The sequence below is a fragment of the Entelurus aequoreus genome, linkage group LG08, assembly GCF_033978785.1.
Source record: "Entelurus aequoreus isolate RoL-2023_Sb linkage group LG08, RoL_Eaeq_v1.1, whole genome shotgun sequence".
In the NCBI taxonomy this organism is placed as follows: domain Eukaryota; kingdom Metazoa; phylum Chordata; class Actinopteri; order Syngnathiformes; family Syngnathidae; genus Entelurus; species Entelurus aequoreus.
Window position 1 is genome coordinate 31866133 of NC_084738.1, and position 21364 is coordinate 31887496.

The following is a 21364-nucleotide window of genomic DNA, read 5'->3' on the forward strand; positions in this document are numbered from 1 at the left end:
GCAATGCAGTAATATTTTCTCAGGTCGTCTATGGCTGTCTTCGACTAAGGCTTTTCATAATCCAATCTGATTCTTTAGATTTTTCCGATATTAGACAGATGGCAAAAATATTATTTGTTAGGGTTATTTGTGCGTATGCCAAATGGCAGTTCGGAGTACCCTGCCTTCTTCGGGACCCTGGAGGGAGTGCTGCAGGGCGCCCCCCCCCCCTGGGGACTCCATCGTTCTACTGGGTGACTTCAACACCCACTTTGGCAGCGACAGCATAACCTGGAGGGGCGCTATTGGGAGGAACGGCCTCCCCGATCTGAACCAGAGTTATTGGACTTCTGTTCTAGCCACAGTTTGTCCATAACAAGCACCATGTTCAAACATAAGTGTGCCCGCAAGTGCACGTGACACACCAGGTTGCAGGTCGATGATCAACTTTGTAGTTGTTTTATCAGATATGTGACCGCATGTCTTAGACACTCGGGTGAAGAGAGGATCTGAGCTGTCAACTGAATACCACCTGGTGGTGAGTTCGATCAGGTGGCGGGGGATGATGCCGGTAGGCCCAAATGTTTAGTGAGGGTAAGCTGGGAATGTTTGGCAGAGGCTCCCGTCCGCCAGATTTTCAACTCGCACCTCCGGCAGAGCTTCAACTGCATTCCGAGGGATATGGGGGACATTGAGTCCGAATGGGCCGTGTTCCATACCTCCATTGCTGCCGCTGCCGATCAGAGCTGTGGTCGCAAGGCAGTTGGTGCCTGTAATGGCGGCAACCACCAAACCCGATGGTGGACACTGGGTGTAAAGGGGGCCGTCAAGCTGAAGAAAGAGTTCTACCAAGCATGGCTCACTTGTGGGACTCCCGAAGCAGCTGACAGGTACCGACAAGCCAAGCGAGCCGCGGCCTCAGCGGTGGCGGAAGCAAAAGCTCGGGTATGGGAGGAGTTCGGTGAGACCATGGAGCAAGATTTTCAGTCGGCCTCAAAGAGATTCTGGCAAACCATCCAACGCCTCAGGAGGGGAAAGCAGTGCCCTGTTCACACTGTGTATAGTGGGGGCGATAAACCTGCTGCCCACCACTGGGAATATAGTTGGGCGGTGGAAAGAATACTTTGAGGATCTCCTTAATCATACAGACACACCCTCCATAGAGGAGGCAGAATCTGAGGTCACAAACGCAGACATGTCCATCACTGGAGCCGAAGTTGCTGAGGTAATCAAAAAACCGCCCAGTGGCAAGGCCCAGGACAGGTCGAGATTCGCCCCGAATACCTCAAGGCTCTGGATGTTGTGGGACTGTCGTGGCTGATATGTCTTTTTAACATAGTGTGGAAGTCTGGGGCGGTACCACTGGATTGGCAGACCGGGGTGGTGGGGGACCAGAGGGTGTGTTCCAATTATAGATGGATCACACTTCTCAGCCTTCAGGGAAAGTCTATTCCAGGGTCCTGAAGAAGAGAGTCCGGCCGTTAGTAGAGCAATGTGGAACAATGTGGTTTTCGTCCTGGTTGTGGGAAACAGGACCAGATTTATACCCTCTGTAGGGTACTGGAGTGGGCATGGGAGTTTGCTCAACCAGTCCACATGTGTTTTGTGGATTTGGAAAAGGCCTTTGATCGTGTCCCTCTTAGTGTACTGTGGGGGGTGCTCCAGGAGTAAGGGGTCCAGGGTCCTTTGCTACGGGCCATACGGTCCCTGTACAAGCAGAGCAGGAGTCTGGTTCGCATTGCCGGTAATAAGTCAGACATGTTCCCAGTGGACGTTGGACCCCGCCAGGGCTGCCCTTTGTCACTGGTCCTGTTCATTACCTTTATGGACATAATTTCTAGGCGCAGTCAGGGTGTGGAAGGTTTCCAGTTTGGTAGCCAGAGGATCGCATCCCTGCTTGTTGCAGATGATAAGGTCCTGTCGGCTTCATTGGGCTGGAACCTTCAGCGTTCACTGGGGTGGTTTGCAACCGAGTGTGAAGCTGCTGGGATGAGGATCAGCACATCCACATCTGAGGCCATGGTTCTCAGTCGGAAACGGGTGGACTGCACCCCTCGGGTCGGGAGTGAAGTTCTGCCTCAAGTTGAGGAGTTCAAGTATCTTGGGGTCTTGTACATGAGTGAGGGGAAAATAGAATGCGAGATTGACAGACGGATTGGTGTGGCGTTTGCAGTGATGCAGTCACTGCACTGGTCTGTTGTGGTGAAGAAGGAGCTGAGCCAGAAGGCGAAGCTCTCGTTTTTACAGATCGGTCTAAGTTCTTACCCTCACCCATGGTCATGAACTTTGGGTAATGACCGAAAGGACAAGGTCGCGAATACAAGCAACAGAAATGAGTTTCCTCCGCAGGATGTCTGGGATCACCCTCAGAGATAGGGTGAGGAGCTCGGTCATCAAGGAGAGACTCAGAGTGGAGCCGCTGCTCCTTCACGTCGAGAGGAGCCAGCTGAGATGGCTCGGGCATCTACTACGGATGCCTCCCGGACGCCTCCCTGGTGACATGTCCCGGCATGTCCAGCCGGGAGGAGACCTCGGGGCAGACCTAGGACACGTTGGAGGAACTATGTCTCACAGCTGGCCTGGGAACGCCTCGGTATCCCCCCTGTAGAACTAGAGGAGGTGGCCGGGCACAGGGAAGTCTGAGCATCTCTGCTTAGACTGCTGCCCTCGCGACCCGGACTCGAATAAGCGGCGGGAAAATGGATGGATGGATGATATTAATGTATTATTTATTTATTCACTGTTCTGTTACGAACAGAGAACAAGGAAATGGGATAAAATTGCTATGATATGAAAAATGGTAGGATTGTATAAGCTCAATCAATCAATCAATTCTTTTATTGTCATTGTCATAATAACACTCAAGTCATACATGTCAACGAGATTTTGTTTGAGCTTTATCTAGTGGCATAGAAACTGCATTAATATGCAGGTTGACCATAGTTTACATTAGCATTGTCAAGAAGATCGCGAAAAGAGGGGGTGGCGGTGGGAACAGTCAGACGTCTGAAGAGTGTTACGTCGATGTTGCAGCAATGCAATGTCCAGGGCACAATTATTGAGGTGGTGAAGAGTGAGGTATTAATATGGACGGGGGCAGTTAAGGGGCAGGCTGTTCATTTAGCAGTCTCACACAGCCTGGGGAGACATTCTGGTGGTCCTGGCGCGAATCAATCGATACCTTCTTCCGGAGGGTAGCAGGTTGAAGAGGCCATGTGCTGGGTGGTCTGTCCTTCGGGATGTTACGTACTAGCTTTAGGCAGCGAGCAGTGTACATGGCACTCATCTCTGGGAGTATTGTCCCTGTAATTGTCCCCTCTGTTTTAACCACTCGCTGGAGGGCCTGTTGGTTCGCTTTAGTGCAGCTAGCAAACCACACTAAAAACCCGTAAGTCAGGACACTGCTGATGGCACAATTGTAAAGGTTTACCATTGATTTTTGCGGAATGTTTGCACATTTTAGTTTCCTTAGAAAGAAAAGACTTGTTGGGCCTTTCCGACTGTAGAAGCAGTGTTAATGTCCCAACATAGGTCTTCTGTTATATTCACCCCTAAAAATGTGAATTGTTTGACCCTTTCTGCGACCTTGTTATTAACTAAAAGTGGAGGGTGTTTTTTCTGCCCTTTTCTGCGGAAGTCTACAATTAATTCTTTGTTTTTTTTTAGTGTTCAGAATCAAGTTGTTGTTATCACACCATGAAGCCAGCTGTTGCACCTCTGCCCTGTATGCTGTCTTATTGTTGTTACTAATGAGCCCGAGCATATTTGACAGTGAGGTTGGATGCTGAAGAGGCTATGCAGTCATGTGTGAAGAGGGTGACGAGCACAGGGCTTAGCACACAGCTCTGCTTCTTTCTACTCCTTTTCGGACATGCTGTAATGACACAACTGGAAAATATGTGATGCATTACATTGTAGGTATGCATGTTCAAAATAAACTGAAACTTAACTTAACTGAAAACTGAACTTGCGGGCTTAATAAATCAGATTTGGTGTGCAGAGTAAACACAGTCAGAGTGAAGAAGCAGTGCAGAGAGAAGGAGATATTCTGAGAGCAGTTTAGCGCATGTTGCACGTTTAAATTAGTCCCCCCTCAGAAAACTACAGTCAGAGATTTTGAAATGAAGGAATGAAGGGGATTAGCCCTGAAGTCAAGACATCACAGACCTCAGCCAAAGTCCGAAGCCCTGACTTAAACAACTAACAATCGGAAATTAAATGGATCCGCTCTCATCTCTTCTGTTGCAGTAAGGTGATGTACTGGTGTGCGATGATATGTGCATCCAACAACACTGCAGCCCAATTTTTTGCTTTAACGTAACAATGGTTATGTGTAGTTGTGATGAGACAATGACAAAAGACAATGGCAGTTCTTCGCAAAAGTACTGTCTCTTTATAAGGCTGGTCTGATGTGAACAGCTCTTTGAGAGCACATTTTCTGACATACATTATCTGTCATAAAAAAATAATTGGTTGTGTAATTGCACATTTGATTGTTGGATGTTTTTAACTGATGAAAAGTGAAGACGCTGAAGTCGTACTGCTTTGAATAGCAGTCTATTAACTCCATGTATCTTTCCACGTATTATTCTTCTCTCACATACTGCGTTCGTATTAAACGCTGCATGAATTCACACGTCTAATAACAAATTGTACAACCTTCAATACTTAAAATGACTCTATATACTGTAAAACTCTCGGCAGGTGCAGCTTTGTCCTCCATAGAATCAAACACCACTGTGCTAATTTCAGTACCAGCTTGTTGTCTCTGCTGCTCGATTGTGGCTGACTCGCGCTTGACGAGTGTTTGAATTAAATATGAGATTGTCTGTGTTTCCCCTTCGAGCACCACGTTGCAGGGAAAGCGCACACACTGGCAGGAAATGCTGATAGTTTTTTGCTGACTTGAAGCTGGGAAAAATCAACAGTTAATGTATGTGAACAAAGAGAATAACAATGAATGTAAATACAAGTTGTGTTTAAGTAAAGATAAGCCTCCTAGTAAAATATATTGTTTTTACTCTGTGTTGTGGTAAAGAGTATGGCATAATTGTAAATGGAAATGTATTTATTTCCAGTGTCTTATCTTTTTTTTTTCACTAGTATGGTATCTAATGGGTACAATGTCAATGGTGCCTACATAAATGTTTCATAGGTGTGGCCAGATGGGGCACTTTAAACCTGGGGTAACACACCAAAACTATAAACCATGTTTTAAGAATTGTATTCTACTGTTGTAGTAAACCGGCTTGTAGAAAACTATAAGAAAGACTTAAGCAAAAGCCTACTGATTTACTTGAGTTTATTGTGTTATATTTAATGTTACTAATGATCTAATGTGCATAGACAGGTAACAGAACAGATAACATTTTGAGTTTTACAACAATTCTGTTTTATTTTGCAATTACATTTGGCAAAAGCTGTACATTTGTAGGGACGGCGTGGCGAAGTTGGTAGAGTGGCTGTGCCAACAATCGGAGTGTTGCTGGTTACTGGGGTTCAATTCCCACCTTCTACCTTCCTAGTCACGTCCGTTGTTTCCTTGGGCAAGACACCTCACCCTTTGCCTCTGATGGCTGCTGGTTAGCGGCTTGCATGGCAGCTCCCGCCATCAGTGTGTGAATGTGTGTGTGAATGGGTAAATGTGGAAATACTGTCAAAGCGCTTTGAGTACCTTGAAGGTAGAAAAGCGCTATACAAGTATAACCCATTTATCATTTATTTACATTTATTGCAAACAAAACAGTTACTGGTGAAAAGCAGATAGTGGCAGAAACAATTATGGCCACCCCCTGGTGGGTGCTGCCTAAAATGTCTAAGTGAATGCAACTTTTGTGCTATTAAGTGTTCATTTAGAATTCCCTTATAAGTCACAATGTCACCCGTGTGTCAATTATAGCTTTTTCAACCTGAATACTTCAGGCCTGTTTCCTAGAAATTGACTTGATTAATTTGTAATTCTTAAGTTACAAATCCTAAAGGATACAAACATAAATAAGAAGCAAATACATAAAAAGAGGAGAATATGCATCGGTATGCTTAAATATATATTGTGGTGTACCCCAAGGGTCAATACTGGGACCAAAACTGTACAGTTTATTAGTAAATTAAAAACTAAAGTTAGTATTATTTTTAGACGACATTACTTTATTATGTTCAGGAGAAACACACAGAAGCTAATAAAAGTAATCACATTAGAAATGAAAACATCCATCAATCAATCAATCAATGTTTATTTATATAGCCCTAAATCACAAGTGTCTCAAAGGGCTGCACAAGCCACAACGACATCCTCGGTACAGAGCCCACATACGGGCAAGGAAAAACTCACCCCAGTGGGACGTCGATGTGAATGACTATGAGAAACCTTGGAGAGGACCGCATATGTGGGTAACCCACCCCCCTCTAGGGGAGACCGAAAGCAATGGATGTTGAGTGGGTCTGACATAATATAGAAACCCTTTTTTCATTAAAATATTGTATCACAAAAATAAAATGTACTGTTCGTACATTGTCTTGCAGCTCATGCTCATCTAACATCTATTACATATTCATGTATTCAATATTACCAATTTACTTACATACAGTATTTGTTTAGTCATATATTTAATATATTTAGTAATGTTTATATGCTTAATTTATATTACATACAACTACAAACGTAACTCTACTATTACATACACCAATAATTGGTTAATGGTAAAAATGTATTACAGGAAGTGAATGTATTCGTAATTGCAGTGAAACTGAGAAGGGTTGGGATTAAATAAGCTCTGCTGCTTAAAACATGTGGAATTGCGGATCTAACATTGAATACAACCTCGCACAGAATGCATGTTCGAAACATAATAAGCGGCCGGCTTGGGTGGGGTGGCCGTGGGCTGGCCTCGCCGCGCTCTCCGGGGGTGGCGGGGGCTCGTGGGGGCCCTGTTGCCGGTGGGGCGGGGGCGGTCTTCCCGTCCGGTTGCGGGGGGTCTCCGGGCCCCTCGGGCGGGGCGTCCCGCCTTTCTGTCCGTGTGGGGTGTGGTCTCTCGCTGGCTTGGAGTCTGGCTGCCCCCTGCTTTTCTCATGCCTTGTCCTCTGCCGGGTGCGTCTGTCTGCAGCCTGCTGCTGGCCTTTGTGGGCGGCGCGGTGGGCCAGGCTCTGGGGTTCCTGTCGCTGTCTGGCTTGGCTGCGTGGGGGCGGTGGCCCCTGGTTCCCTGGGCACCACACCTACTGTTTGTGGGATGGGCTCTCGGGGAGGCTGGGGTCGTACTCTGGCTCCCGCACACACTGGGAGTCAAATGTATTGTACATGCAAATTCACATATACTCACACACATACATACAGACATACGTAGGTACCTACGCTCCCACATACATATACAAATAAATACAGTACATATTTACACACTCAAAGTTCGTACATCCACACGCACATTCATTATACAAACATACTGTATACACATACTGTACATATACATTCATTGTAAAAACATACATATACACATACTGTACATATACACTCACTGTACAAACACACACATAAACATACTACACATATACATTCACTGTACAAACACACACATACATATACTGTACATATACATTCACTGTACAAACACACATATACACATACTGTACATATACATTCACTGTTCAAACACACATACTGTATACACATACTGTACATATACATTCGCTGTACACACATATACACATACTGTACATATACATTCACTGTACAAGCACACATATACACATACTGTACATATACATTCACTGTACAAGCACACATATACACATACTGTACATATACAAGTACATATGCACACATACACTCATGCACATAATCACGTTTCATCAAACATATATTAACGTTGTTGCCCTAGGGTAAACTGGGTATAACACATGGCACACTGACAAAGCTTAACCTATTGTTACTATAACAATCTACAAGGTTAATGTAGGTTGCTTCTCTTTCTTCCCCTCCATTTTTCTGCATTCTTTCATATCTCAAGTTATCATTATGTATATGTATTGTTGCATTTGAACAATTGTATTGTTGATAATAAAGGTAAAGTATTGGTATTGTTTATTATCAATAGCACTATTTCTATTGGTATTCATATTGCTCCATTTTTAGTGTAATAATGCTAATTGTCATTTCTGTATTTTTTTTTTACTTTCGCTAACTGCTTATTTGCTATTACTTTTACCATCATATTTGTACATGTCGTATTTGCTGATGTTGCTCTGTTGTTGTTGTTGTGTTTGCTGTTGTTGTTTTTGTCTCTCTGTCTAATCCCCCTCTTGTCCCCACAATTCCCCCCTCTGTCTTCCTTTTTCTCTCTTTCTATCCCCTCCGGCCCGGCTGCACCAAATGATAATATAAATACATTTAATAAAGTCAAAATACAAGTAAGGCAACAAGAGAAGTATCCTACACTTCTCTTTTGTAAAGTAAATCTGAACAGCCGATATGGGCATCTACATCTGCTATATGATTTGCCCGAGAAGCTGGGCAGGAAATTATTTTAAAAAAAAATTTAAAAAAAATAAATAAATAAAAAACATAATAAAACCATTACTATTATTAACAATGAGACTAGAGCAGTCAAAATTCACCGGCTTGGTTTTAAAAACGCTTTAAAAGATACTTAATTAGTTCAACCTTCAAATAATTTAAGATAATGGTAAATGGGTTATACTTGTATAGCGTTTCTACCTTGAAGGCACTCAAAGCACTTTGACACTATTTCAACATTTACCCATTCACACACACACATTCACACACAGATACAAGGCGCTAACCATGACGCATCAGGAGCAAGGGTGAAGTGTCTTGCTCAAGGACACAACGGACGTGACTAGGGTGGTAGAAGCCGGGGATTGAACCAGGAACCCTCAGGTTGCTGGCACGGCCAATCTCCCAACCGTGCCATGCCGTCCCCCAGTGTTGACTGATTTTGAATAATTTACAATAAAATGTACATAATTTACTAACCCACAAAGTGAGAGTTGTTGGCTTAGAATGTTGGTTGTATTGGCCTATTGGTGTCTATCTGTGTTGGCCCTGCGATTAGGTGGAAACTTGTTCAGGGTGTACTTTGTCTTCCGCCCAAATGCAGCTGGGATAGGCTCCAGCACCCCCGCAAAACAGAGAGGGACAAGCGGTAGACAATGGATGGATGGATGAGTTTATGTTCATAGTTTGGTACTTTAACAATATGTCATGATTTAACTTTTGGCAAGCAGGTACCGAGGGTCCCAAGAACCTGGTTTAAGAATCCGTAATCAACTAACGTGCCTTTCACAAAACAGATCTATATCTCGCATTGTAAGGTATCTAAAGTGTATTTTTCTAGACTATTTGTACATACATATGTTTATTTGCACCTGTCTGCTATTGACAGTATGATGCACCTGTTTTAAGTAAACACAAAAACACACTTCTCATGTCATTCATCAAGCCCACGGTTGAAGGACTAAGTTGTTTGGAATTGGAACAATGTTTCCAAATTGTTCCCAAGTGGACGCATGTCACGGAACACTGCCTACATCCTATCGGCAGAGGAGCCAAGAAAGCCCATCCTAAGCCCAGTGAAGTCATCCGTTCATCCATTTTCTATTCCGCATGTCCTCATTATGGTCACAGGTGAGCTGAAGCCTATCCCAATCTGGCTTTGAGCGAAAGGCAGGGTACACCCTGTACTGGTCGCCGGCCAATCACAAGGCACATACAATATAAACAAACACATCTATAGACACTTTAGATTCTGCCATAACCTAATTTGCATGTTGGGATCATGTAGGAGGAAGCCGGAGTACCTCGGGAGAAAACCCACCACGGATATTTGAACCCTCCATCTTCTGACTGTTTAGGCCAACATTAAACTCAGTACAGTAGCACCTCAGTTTTTATTCCTCCCACTTTTTGTAAAATTCTCATCAGAAATGTAGCCCAGGTTTTTGTATACCATCTTGGTTATTGTGCAGTCTATTCTACTTTTAATGTGCACATTGCTTCCAAACCGAGAGACGTTCACTGACCAATCTCAAGCTGACCAATCACAGCTCTCTTGTTTTTCTATCTCTATTCAAACAAGAATATGATACACAAAATTCCGACAATCAGAACATAAACTTGTCTCTATACATTTACCTGACACATGAAACGTGACAAATTGGTTGGTACTTTAGCCGCCAAACGGCAGTAGAGGGTTGAATATCTTTAAATGTGTTTTGTGGCAACTACAACTTTGACCACAGCGTCAGTTGCTATGTAGAGTGGTGCTTTCCATCATTTTCAGCAGACTGCATTGCAAAATGATTAGCACCCTCACCTACCTCTCTCGCGAGATCCGCTCAGGGAGGGGGCCATATGACTTCCTTTCCCTACTGTATGTACATAGAAATATGTTTCCTCTGCAATTTTCAAACAGTAATTAAAACATTTAAACAAAACTACCATGAGGAAATAATAAACAAAATAAACATGAAACATGTACAAAGGATAACAAATGAAAATGGAAAAAAGTATATGAAGCATCATATTAATTTTTTTTGGTTTTGTCTTTGATGGAAATTGTATTTCTAATGTCTTTTAAGATGCGGGAAGTAAGAATGGGAATCCAAAACCATTTCTTATTTAGAACCGGTTCCCAGTGGATCAATTACTTGGAATAGCTTGCCAATTTTTCAAATGATTCCCTTAACGAACTCTGTGAGCAGTAATGACGTCACACAGCAATACAATACAACCAATACAACACACAGCACGCAATAACTTTAAATAAATGTCTTGTTTTTGAACCGCTCCATAGACCGATCTCATGCCAGCAGCAGCAGTCCTGCGTAAATACAACAAGTACTAACTAACACCGCATATAATGTTAGCGCTATTACCTGGTCAATTGAAATGAATGCCTTCTCATTTAGATGAGCATGACCAGAGACAGATTCTGTATACAAATGTCACGAGCAACGGGAGTTTGTGGTCAAAAGTTTGCATTTATTTGCCACAGTGTTCCTGATTTTTCAGTAGGTGAATGTTCACTTGTAGTCAGAGAAAAGTTGTATGTTTTCCTTCAACCACATATTCACTCAGTCATTATATTATACAGGTGAAACTCAAAACATTAGAACATTGTGTATAAGTCCATTCATGTCAGCAATTCAACCTCAGATATGAAACTAATATGTGATATTAAGTCACTACATGCAAAATGAGTAATGACAAGCCTTTATTTATTATAATTTTGATGATCATGGCTTACAGTTTTTGAAAACCCCAATTTTTGTTTTGTTTTTCAATCCAAGGTTTTCTGAAGCTCTAAGCCATAATGATAAACCATATATCAAAAACAGTCTTGAAATATCTTGAGTTGCATGTTATGAGCTTATGTTTTCACAATATTCTATTTTTTTTACTTTCACCTGTATATTTTCTAGGGAGTTGACAAATATTCTTAATTGTTTTGAAAATGTTACTAAATTTTACATTTTTGTATAATTCATATGTTAAATTTGTTTTAATTATACAGAAAAATATAATTTAGTTATATTTATTTTCAAAAAAGTACTTTTTTTATGCTACGTATGTGCCTTTTAAGACCTCACTGTTGGCTTTGTAAAATCATGTAATCTCTAAACCAAACATAATTGACGCTAATCCACTTTTTCTGTCCTCCTTTTTTGCCAAATAAGAATTGAAAAGAAAACCCATAACGAACCGGAAAAATCTTAGCAATTCCCATCCCTGGAAAGTTTTGATAACCTTTTAGTTTTTCGTCATTAGTAATCGCTGACGCAAAGCCAGATTTTTTTGGTATGTGCAGGTACAGATGTGGGTGAGGGTACGTAGGGAGAGGAGCAAGACATGTTGCGTACACAAGCTACATGACACAAGCTATGTGACGTTTTCTTCTTTTTTTTCCCAAGTGGCATTTAAAACAGCTTTAAAAAGCATTACGGTAGATGTACTGAAAACCTGGATATACTCTGGTTTTGTGTTAATATCTGTGGGTGTCTGGAACTGTTTAATTGGATTTGCTTTTTTTATAATGGTAAAAATGGCCTTTTTTACTTTTTGGAGCAGATTACTAATAGGGTACCACTCTATATCCATTATTAGTTCTCTCAGATGTCACTTCATGCTAATTGATCCGAACCCCTTTGTAGTGTTTTGGGGCATCAAGTGCTGCGTAAAAAGTTACTTTGGCCATAATTCCCTGCTGTTCACTCCTGTTGGCTCAGTCACTGAACTCATCCTTTACTTCTTGATGATGTAATTAGCCCCAGGCTTCCACAGGATGGTTAATGCCTTTTCTGGCTTGTGTTTTGGACTGCAGCGACTACCGCCAGTTATATCACTGCAGAATTAACTTTTTGTTGTTTTTCCATGTGTTCGTGTGACACCCAAATTGAATGTCCCTCATCCAGTAGCACGTACCAGAACATCGTAGCGCTGAGGTGTGTCAGCCGAGGGAAGGTTGTCGTCTCAGTTGATCAACAGAAAGAAAAAAGTTTTAGAGGAAAAAAGTAGGAGGATAGCATCTGCTTCATTTTTTATTCTCTGTATACCATCACAACTCACCATCCCTCCTCTCCTCCCTCTCTTATTTCTATCTTCCTGAGTCCCTTAATTACACCAGTGTTTACACTGTGGGAGCAAGCCTGCCACTTATTGCCCTACTTGTTGTTCTCATTTTTGATGTGAGGAATGTGCTGCTAGAGTAGATAATAAAGTGCATGCAGGTGTTGTGGGTAACGGCTTGCTTTTTTTTTTTTTTTTTTGGTTTAACACAAAAGAAGGGCGCACTGTGCATTGTTATGAAATTGTACAGGGAGTTATGCATAGAGGTTGAGATGGATGGAAGGTATTGAAATGAGATATGAGCTATTTATTCAAATAGCTCTCAAAAGGTTACAATTCCATTCAGGGTTACTTACATTTGTTCCATGAACATGGAGTGTTTAGTATGTGGTTCTTAACCTTGTTGGAGATACCGAACCCCACCAGTTTCATATGCGCATTCACCGAACCCTTCTTTTTTTTTCAAATTCAAGACAAAGTTATGTTTTTTTACTGGTGCACAAAATGAACCGTGCATCATCACCTTGTTCAAAGAACAAAACCAACACAGTGCATGAACTCACAACAAATTACACACTTGCAAATCAGTCTGACTTCTGCTGTTGCCGTATCCATAAAGCCGATAGTTTTTATTTACACGATGAGTTGGGTGTGTCTTGACCTCCGCGGTGGAGGCTCCGTCGAACCCCTGAGGCCGACTCACCGAACCCCTAGGGTTCGATCGAACCCAGGTTAAGAACCACTGGTTAAGTCTAATGCAGTTGTTGGCTTTTGTAGCATTTTCTTTTTGATCCTGCAGCGTTCATCTGCAGAATGTTTCATTTGCAGTATTTTTCAATCGCATTCATTTTAGTCTTTAATATTACTTATTATTTACTAATATTACTTAAAACTAATTTACCATCATTATTATATTCCTGAAGGGCTTCTTCCCCACCCTAAATCCAACGTCACCGGCCTACATACACACACTCAGAATGTTTACATGCACTAAAAAAACAAATTATTGCTTTAATTTGGTGGACATTAGCTCTTTGGAACACATGTAAAATCATCAAGATTTTTGTAAGCATGTACCTGGTCATGTCTCCAAAATGTTGTATGGGAAATTGGTGGATAATAATTATCATAATATTGCTTCATTATTATGATTGTTAGTGCATATATCGGGGTTTAAGCCTCCCGTCTTTAAAAACTAGTGACTCCTTCTCTTTCAAAATGTAATCCATGCTCCTTGAATGCACCACAGTTATGTGCTAAATTAGGCAAAAGTGAAAATAACCATATTTCTAAATATTTCTATGTACATACAGTAGGGAAGGGAGTCATAGTGCCCCGTTCTTGGGTGGAGCTCACGTGAGAGGAAGGTGAGGGTGTTAATCATTTTGCAGTGCAGTCTGCTGAAAGTGATGGAAAGCATCACTCTACATAGCAACTGATGCTGTGGTCAAAGAATGGAGTTGCCACAAAACACATGTTATGGTATTCATCACTCTACTGCCATCTAAAGGGGATAGTGTAGCCCCCCAAGTTGTCTTGTTTTATGTGTCAGGTAAATGTATGGAGACATGTTTACTTGTTTCTGATTGTTTGAATTTTTATTTATCATATTCTTGTTGATTAATTAATCCAACACTCTACTGCCGTACGGCGGCTAAAGTGGATAGAGTACTCCACAATGCATCACGTTTCATGTGTTAGGTAAACCGTGACGAAGGGGCCATGTGAAACCCCTTCCGACTGTAACTTAGTCCAACTAGATGTAACATATTTTTGCCTTTCTTCGATCACCTCATCCTCGTTCCCAAATGTTGGCGCTGTGTGTGAATGCATAAACGTGGGCTTTGTTGACATTTTGACAACAGTGAAGTGTTCCATGTGGGGTTTGTCCCTACCAGAAGGAATGAACCATTTTGCATTTTTGCAAGGGGGTAAAGGTTGTGTTACACATTCCTAATTTGTTTCAAACAACCTTATTATTGAACTTTGACCAAAATAAATATGTTTACCTGAACTTTTATGACATCGTTTTTAGTGATGGAGTTAAAGGGGACTGCCATCCATCCATTTTCGACCGTTTGTCCCTTATTCTGCAAAAATAACTTTTCTTACCTTGTGGTACCTGTTTGGGCTGTGCATCAGTCCTGGGAATTTAAAATCAAACAATGGAGGCATGGCGGAGATATTTATAAAACAATCTTGCCTTCCTTTGTACTCTCTCCAAACGAGCCATTTTGAATTTATTCAAATTGTGACATTTTCCCAAGTGTGACGTCATCGGATATCGCCATATATAGTAAAGTTTTACCCGCAGAACTTTGCACGAGTCCACCATTGTAGTCCAAAGCTGTAGTCAATAAGTTACCTATTTTTCTCTAACCTCTTGTTTTGGGGCAGACTGGCTCGTACATGCACATGCATCATCCACTCTTGCCATTTCTAATAAAAAGTATATTTGGCAGTGAAAGGGTAAATGGTAAATGGGTTGTACTTGTATAGCGCTTTTGTACCTTTTTAAGGAACCCAAAGCGCGTTGACACTATTTCCACATTCACCCATTCACACACACACATTCACACACTGATGGCGGGAGCTGCCATGCACGGCGCTAACCAGGTCGATCAGGAGCAAGGGTGAAGTGTCTTGCTCAAGGACACAACGGACGTGACTAGGACGGTAGAAGGTGGGGATTGAACCAGTAACCCTCAGATTGCTGGCACGGCCACTCTCCCAACTTCACCACGCCGTGAACTCCATATGGAAGCGCTACAAACTACCGGTACAACAAAGATGACGGGAATAAGATGCAGTCAAAGTGGTGTCACGTAAATAAGCGCATCCTGAAGAGACGGTCAGAAAGCGACTCGAAGGTGGTCTGTAAAACATTACGCAAAATTTTGACCCAAAACACCATTATATGTTGTGTAGACCACAAGAAAGTGTTTTTGCGTCTGCCGCCTGGTATATTACTAGTAAACAGAATGTATTTTTCTACCTGGTAATGGCAAAGCAATAGGTGAATACGGACTTTGATACTGCTTAGGTAAACTGGATGATCGAAATGATTTCATGCAAAAGAGATAGAGTTGTTGATCACAGTGCCCACCTTAGACACGCAGCAGTACTGCATTCTAACGAGATACTCAAAGGAATTTCAAGAGAGACAGTGAGGCGTAAACTTATGAGGTGCAGCCGTTGGATGCTTACTCTCTGGTCAGTGCTATCGATCAGTGGCCTTGGTCAGCACCGGCTCCGTATTATCTCATGCCCTTGCCCTCGCTTGATGTGGTATTGATTATTCTTTCACTCAACTGTCTGCTCATGGGAGAACATGCTATAGGAACAAAGACTGGAAGGAAAATGCAGCACAGATTAGCAACCCTATCACCTTTTTTTCTTCCTGTGTACTGTATCATTTTTTTTTCTTTCTCTTTCTTTGGTTCTTTGTCTTGCATCTCTCGACAAGTCTCCGAAAAGGTGCTTATGCATCAATAATATGTTGTGCTTTTATTTTCTTCTGATTGCAAAAATGTTTTTCACGGACATGATTTAATTTGTAAAGCTAAAGCCACCGTGTTTGTCGCACGTAGACATGGTGGTTTGTACTGTGAATCTTCAATGTCTTCAATTTATCCATCCATCCATCTTCTTCCGCTTATCCGAGGTCGGGTCGCGGGGGCAGCAGCCTAAGCAGGGAAACCCACACTTCCCTCTCCCCAGCCACTTCGTCCAGCTCTTCCCGGGGGATCCCGAGGCGTTCCCAGGCTAGCCGGGAGACATAGTCTTCCCAACGTGTCCTGGGTCTTCCCCGTGGCCTCCTACCGGTCAGACGTGCCCTAAACACCTCCCTAGGGAGGCGTTCGGGTGGCATCCTGACCAGATAACCGAACCACCTCAACTGGCTCCTCTCGATGTGGAGGAGCAGCGGCTTTACTTTGAGCTCCCCCCGGATGGCAATTTAGTCAACAGTTATTTCTGCAGGCCTCTCTACTGTGGCTTATAATGAATTGATCATGTTGGCATGTATTTGTATTTCTCTCTTTTAAAAAGATAATATTATTATTTAAAAGCAGCTAGTCTTAAACTACGTGGTAGACCCTTATTCTGTTATGCACTTACAATACATCCTTCAAGCTGTTTTTCAAACAGACCTGTTCACTCCTGTCCCATACCGACGATGCAATTGCACCAAGGCAGTTCCATCATAACTGGCTTTTGTCCCTGTCAAGCCGTTGGTCCTGCAGTTACACTGCTCTGCTCTCACTCTGGCTTCAGCACATGAGCATGTGCCATCACTTCATGAAATAATAATATTCCTCATTTTTGGCTTATTTGCAGTCATTTTGTTTATTAGTAATAAACCAGGCGGCAGACGCAGGAACAGTTGTATTAATTATTCAACATGCCCAAGTTGGATGCTTTGGTGTGTGCCCAGGAACACTGGGGGTGAGCCCCAGGCCCACTTCTTCTAATGGTGTTGATGCTAGGAAAGTGTACCACGCTTGAACCCTGATTAGAGCACTCACTAGTCAAACAAACAAGACTTTTGGTACAGGCTGTCAAGTGTGAGTTTGTCTTGGATCTGCCTTGCTTAAAGTATTTGTCAAACTGTGGTACACAGGCTCCATGTAGTGGTACACCACCAAATAATCACTTTATTAAATATTCAAACACAGTGTTACTGTTCAAACTGTGTGTATTGTTACAATGGCCAAAAATATTAAATATAATTGTTAAATAAAACCTATGCCTTGTTGTTACTACTACTACTGTATATTAATGTTGGTCATTATGGTGGTTTCTTAGGTGGTACTTGGTGAAAATAGCTTGTGAACCACTGGTTTATAGGACCTTTAGCGTCCATCAATCCATTGTTTGCTTATTTGGGGCATAAGTCTAGGCAGAGAAGTCCAGACTTGCCTCTCCACAGCTTCTTTCTCCAGCTCCTCCTGGAGGATCCCAAGGCCAGTTGGAAGATATATTCTCTCCAACGTGTCCTGGGTCTTACCCGTGGTCTCCTAACAGTTGGTCATGCCCCGAATACCTCCCCAGGGAGGCTGTATGTATATTTTGCTCCTGAAAATGAATCTATCAGACATTTACCATAATATCAGTTAGTATTTTGGTAGATCAGAAGATAGTGAATTGTGCTTGAAACAGCCCCTTTCCATCACCAGACTCACTACCACAGTACTGGAGCCCGTTTCCTCGCATAGACAGTGTGGATAAAGTCATGTAAAACTATTACTTTAATCATTTAATTGCATATTTGTTTTTCAGTCAGACTCAGTCTTTTTCCCCTCAGGTTTTTCTTCTGATTTGCAGTATTGCAATTGGCTTGAGTCTTTTTTATTTTTTCATTCAAACTCCAACCAACACATTTCTTCTTCAAAGTCCGAATCATTAAAATGATTGCTTTAAATTACACCCCTCTGGCTTGGTCCGTCCCATTTAGTTTCAGTCAATTTGACTGGAAAGAGCCATATTTTTCTTCATATTTCCACACTTTTATGTAATGTATGCAGACTGACCCATTCTTTAGTTTTATTGCTACAAACTTCAACAGTGCATCTGGCAGACGTGATTTATATTTCCTTTAAATTTTGAGTGAAAATGTCATGTTTCCGGATTAGAAAGCTTCTAAAGCAGTGGTCCCCAACCACCAGGCGTTTGGACCGGGCCGCACAAGAAATTAAAAAGAAAAAAAAAAAAGAAAAAAAAAATATATATATATATATATATATTTTTTTTTTAATTAAATCAACATAAAAACACAATATATACATTATATATTAATATAGATCAATACAGTCTGCAGGGATACAGTCCGTAAGCACACATGATTGTATTTCTTTATAAAAAATAAAAAAAATCCCCCCCGGTCCGTCAAATTTTCAAGCGTTGACTGGTCCGCAACGACAAAAAGGTTGGGGACCACTGTTCTAAAGCACATACAGTATGTACGCAATATGAAATTGCCTCCTGTCTTCTGTAGGTGATCCCGCCCACATTTTGGATCTAAAAGTGGCCGTTCCAAAATGTGCTGAAACCTGTTAGAAAACTATTCTAAAATCACTACTATGTCTATTTGGGGGAGTTACCTGCAGACATAATTTAAGGCCAGATCTATATAAAAAAGTGCCATTGCTGTCAGCATTAAATAGGCCCTTCAGTGCTTATTCATTTCAGGATTCATTGTGTAATCCTAGACTTGGGTCATTTTTATCTACAAGTATCATTTTAATTTGATCTGAAGATCTGCTTTGCCAATGTGAAAAAAACCTGCATGGTTTGTGTCATTCTGTGAGTTTTGACAAGAGAGTAAGATAGGGTTAACGAGCAGTGCCAGCTCAATCCTCATCTATCCTCTGTAAAACCTGTCCTGCACTAATATTACATAATTTTTTGCTTTTTAGTGTCATCAGTCGAGCTCCAGGGCTAAAACTGGTCGTTGAGACCTTGATGTCTTCACTGAAGCCCATCGGCAACATCGTGGTCATCTGCTGCGCCTTCTTCATAATATTTGGCATCCTAGGAGTACAGGTAAGTCAGTCAGTGAAAAATAGGATACAGCACAATAATATAACACATTAAGCATTAAGGCCACGCTGAAAAAAAAGACTACATGAATAATTTAATGGAAAAAGTCATATTTTTTTTAAGGAAAAAAGTCATGGCCTTATGAGAGGAATGTGAATTAAACAGACACCACAAGTAGGGGTGCAACAATTTGACAACATCGTTGACCAAAATCCACAATCAACATATTTGTTTCCAGATGGAAACAAACATGCGCGCGTTACCACGACAGTTGACCGGCAGCAACAGGATTTGATGTCTATTGTTTTGTTCATATTTTTGCTCACTTGAAATGAAGTGAAGTTAATTATATTTATATAGCTCTTTTTCTCTAGTGACTCAAAGCGCTTTACATATTGAAACCCACTATCTAAGTTACATTTAAACCAGTGTGGGTGGCACTGAGAGCAGGTGGGCAAAGTGTCTTGCCCAAGGACACAACGGCAGTGACTAGGATTGTGGAAGCAGGGATCGAACCTGCAACCCTCAAGTTGCAGGCACGGCCACTCTACCAACCGAGCTATACCGCCCCAAACCCTCCTCTTGAAGTGGGTTTATTTTTAACACAGAGATGCTTGATAGAAACAAAAAGTACGTACAATCTTACTCTTACATTCTGTTCATAACATATGCCTTAAGTTATGACCCGAACTAAGATATCCTATACCGTAGTAGTGTTTTAATGGGTCTATAACACATTTTGGCACACAGAGCTATTTAGAAAGTGTAAGTAGCCTATACCCCATTAATTAAAGCTTTACACTTTGCAGAGAACAGTTTTTGAAGAAAATCCACTCATAGACACTACAGTATCATGTCCCGTTAAAAGGGCAACTGAACGTTTTTTTGGAATCGTGCTTTTTTTTAATGCATTCTAACTCGTAAATAAACACTAACAAGAGTCAGCTAACAGTGGAGGTAATGGTATCCACTCCATTCCAGCTATAGTGCTGTAAAAAACATCCAAACACCTCCATCAGTATTTTATATACTGTGGATGCTGCATGTATTTATGTACTGTAGTAACAGGCACATTCATAATAACATGTAATATTTACGTATTTTGCTCATTTTAAGCATTACGGCGGTACATTAATTTCACAGACACTTCACAATGTTCGCTATTTCTTTCAACAACTACTACTACACATCATGGCAGACTTCATGAGAGACATCAGCGACTAGTTTAGGACAAATGATGATGCAGAACTTAGTTTTTTTTAGCCTGAATATACGGAGGATGAGCTACAAGTTTTAGAAGCTGAGTGATAAGCAGATCCATCAGTATTGCCAAGGGCTAAACAAGAAACTCAAACAACAAACATCATTTTAAAAAAAACCTTACTGTACAATGTCAGCTCTCTCTGGGATGATTATATCTTCCGGTTTAAATGAATAATTATTCATAATCCTCCCGCAGGTTAGGTTAAAAAAAAAAAAAAAAGGTAGGCACAAATGAGCATCTTTCTCACCATCTCCAGTTCTAAGTTGAATGTCAAAGTCGAGTAAATTCTTGGTTTATGGTCACTACATTCTAACATAAAGTTGCCAGGCATGATTTATAATCTAGAATTAACGTTCACTAACTTAGAGGTGATGCAGCAGCTCATAGGCACTGTATGTCATAACTGCATAAGCTGTGCTACCTCTGTGTCACTAAAAGTAGTTCCTCAGCTTTAGTTCGTACAGATCCTTGTAACATGGGGCCGTACTGCAACAAGAGGTGATGGTTTTGGGTGAATGGCACAACAATGGGCATAAGGATCTCGTCACTGTATCTCTGTGCATTGAAAATGCCATCAATAAACTGCACTTGTGTTCATTGTCCATAATACAGGCCTGCCCATACCATAACCCAACCCCTACTATGGCACACTCGATTCACAACGTCAACATCAGCAAACCGCTATCCCACACGACGCCACACACGCTTTCTGCCATCCGCCCTGAACAGTGAAAACTGGGATTCATTCGTGAAGAAAATATATGTCCAATGTGCCAGACGCTATCGAATGTGAGCATTAGCCCACTCAAGTCGGTTACGACGACGAACTGCAGTCAGGTCGAGACCCCGATGAGGACGACGAGCATGCAGATGAGCTTCCCTTAGACGGTTTCACACAGTTTGTGCAGAAATTATTTGGTTATTCAAACCAATTGTTGCAGCAGCTGTTCGGTTGACTGGTCTCAGACGATCATGGAGGTGCACCTGCTGGATATGGAGGTCCT

General features: G+C 41.7%; 1 protein-coding gene across 7 annotated transcripts in view; it reads left to right on the forward strand.

The window, feature by feature from the left end:
- cacna1g (calcium channel, voltage-dependent, T type, alpha 1G subunit) overlaps positions 1 to 21364 on the forward strand; it is a 321489-nt gene that overhangs the window by 204044 nt on the left and 96081 nt on the right. For all 7 annotated transcript variants that reach the window (XM_062056250.1, XM_062056253.1, XM_062056254.1 and 4 more), the window contains one exon: positions 18973 to 19099. In XM_062056250.1, the coding sequence (XP_061912234.1) occupies positions 18973 to 19099 (127 nt within the window). The remainder of the gene's footprint in view (positions 1 to 18972; positions 19100 to 21364) is intronic.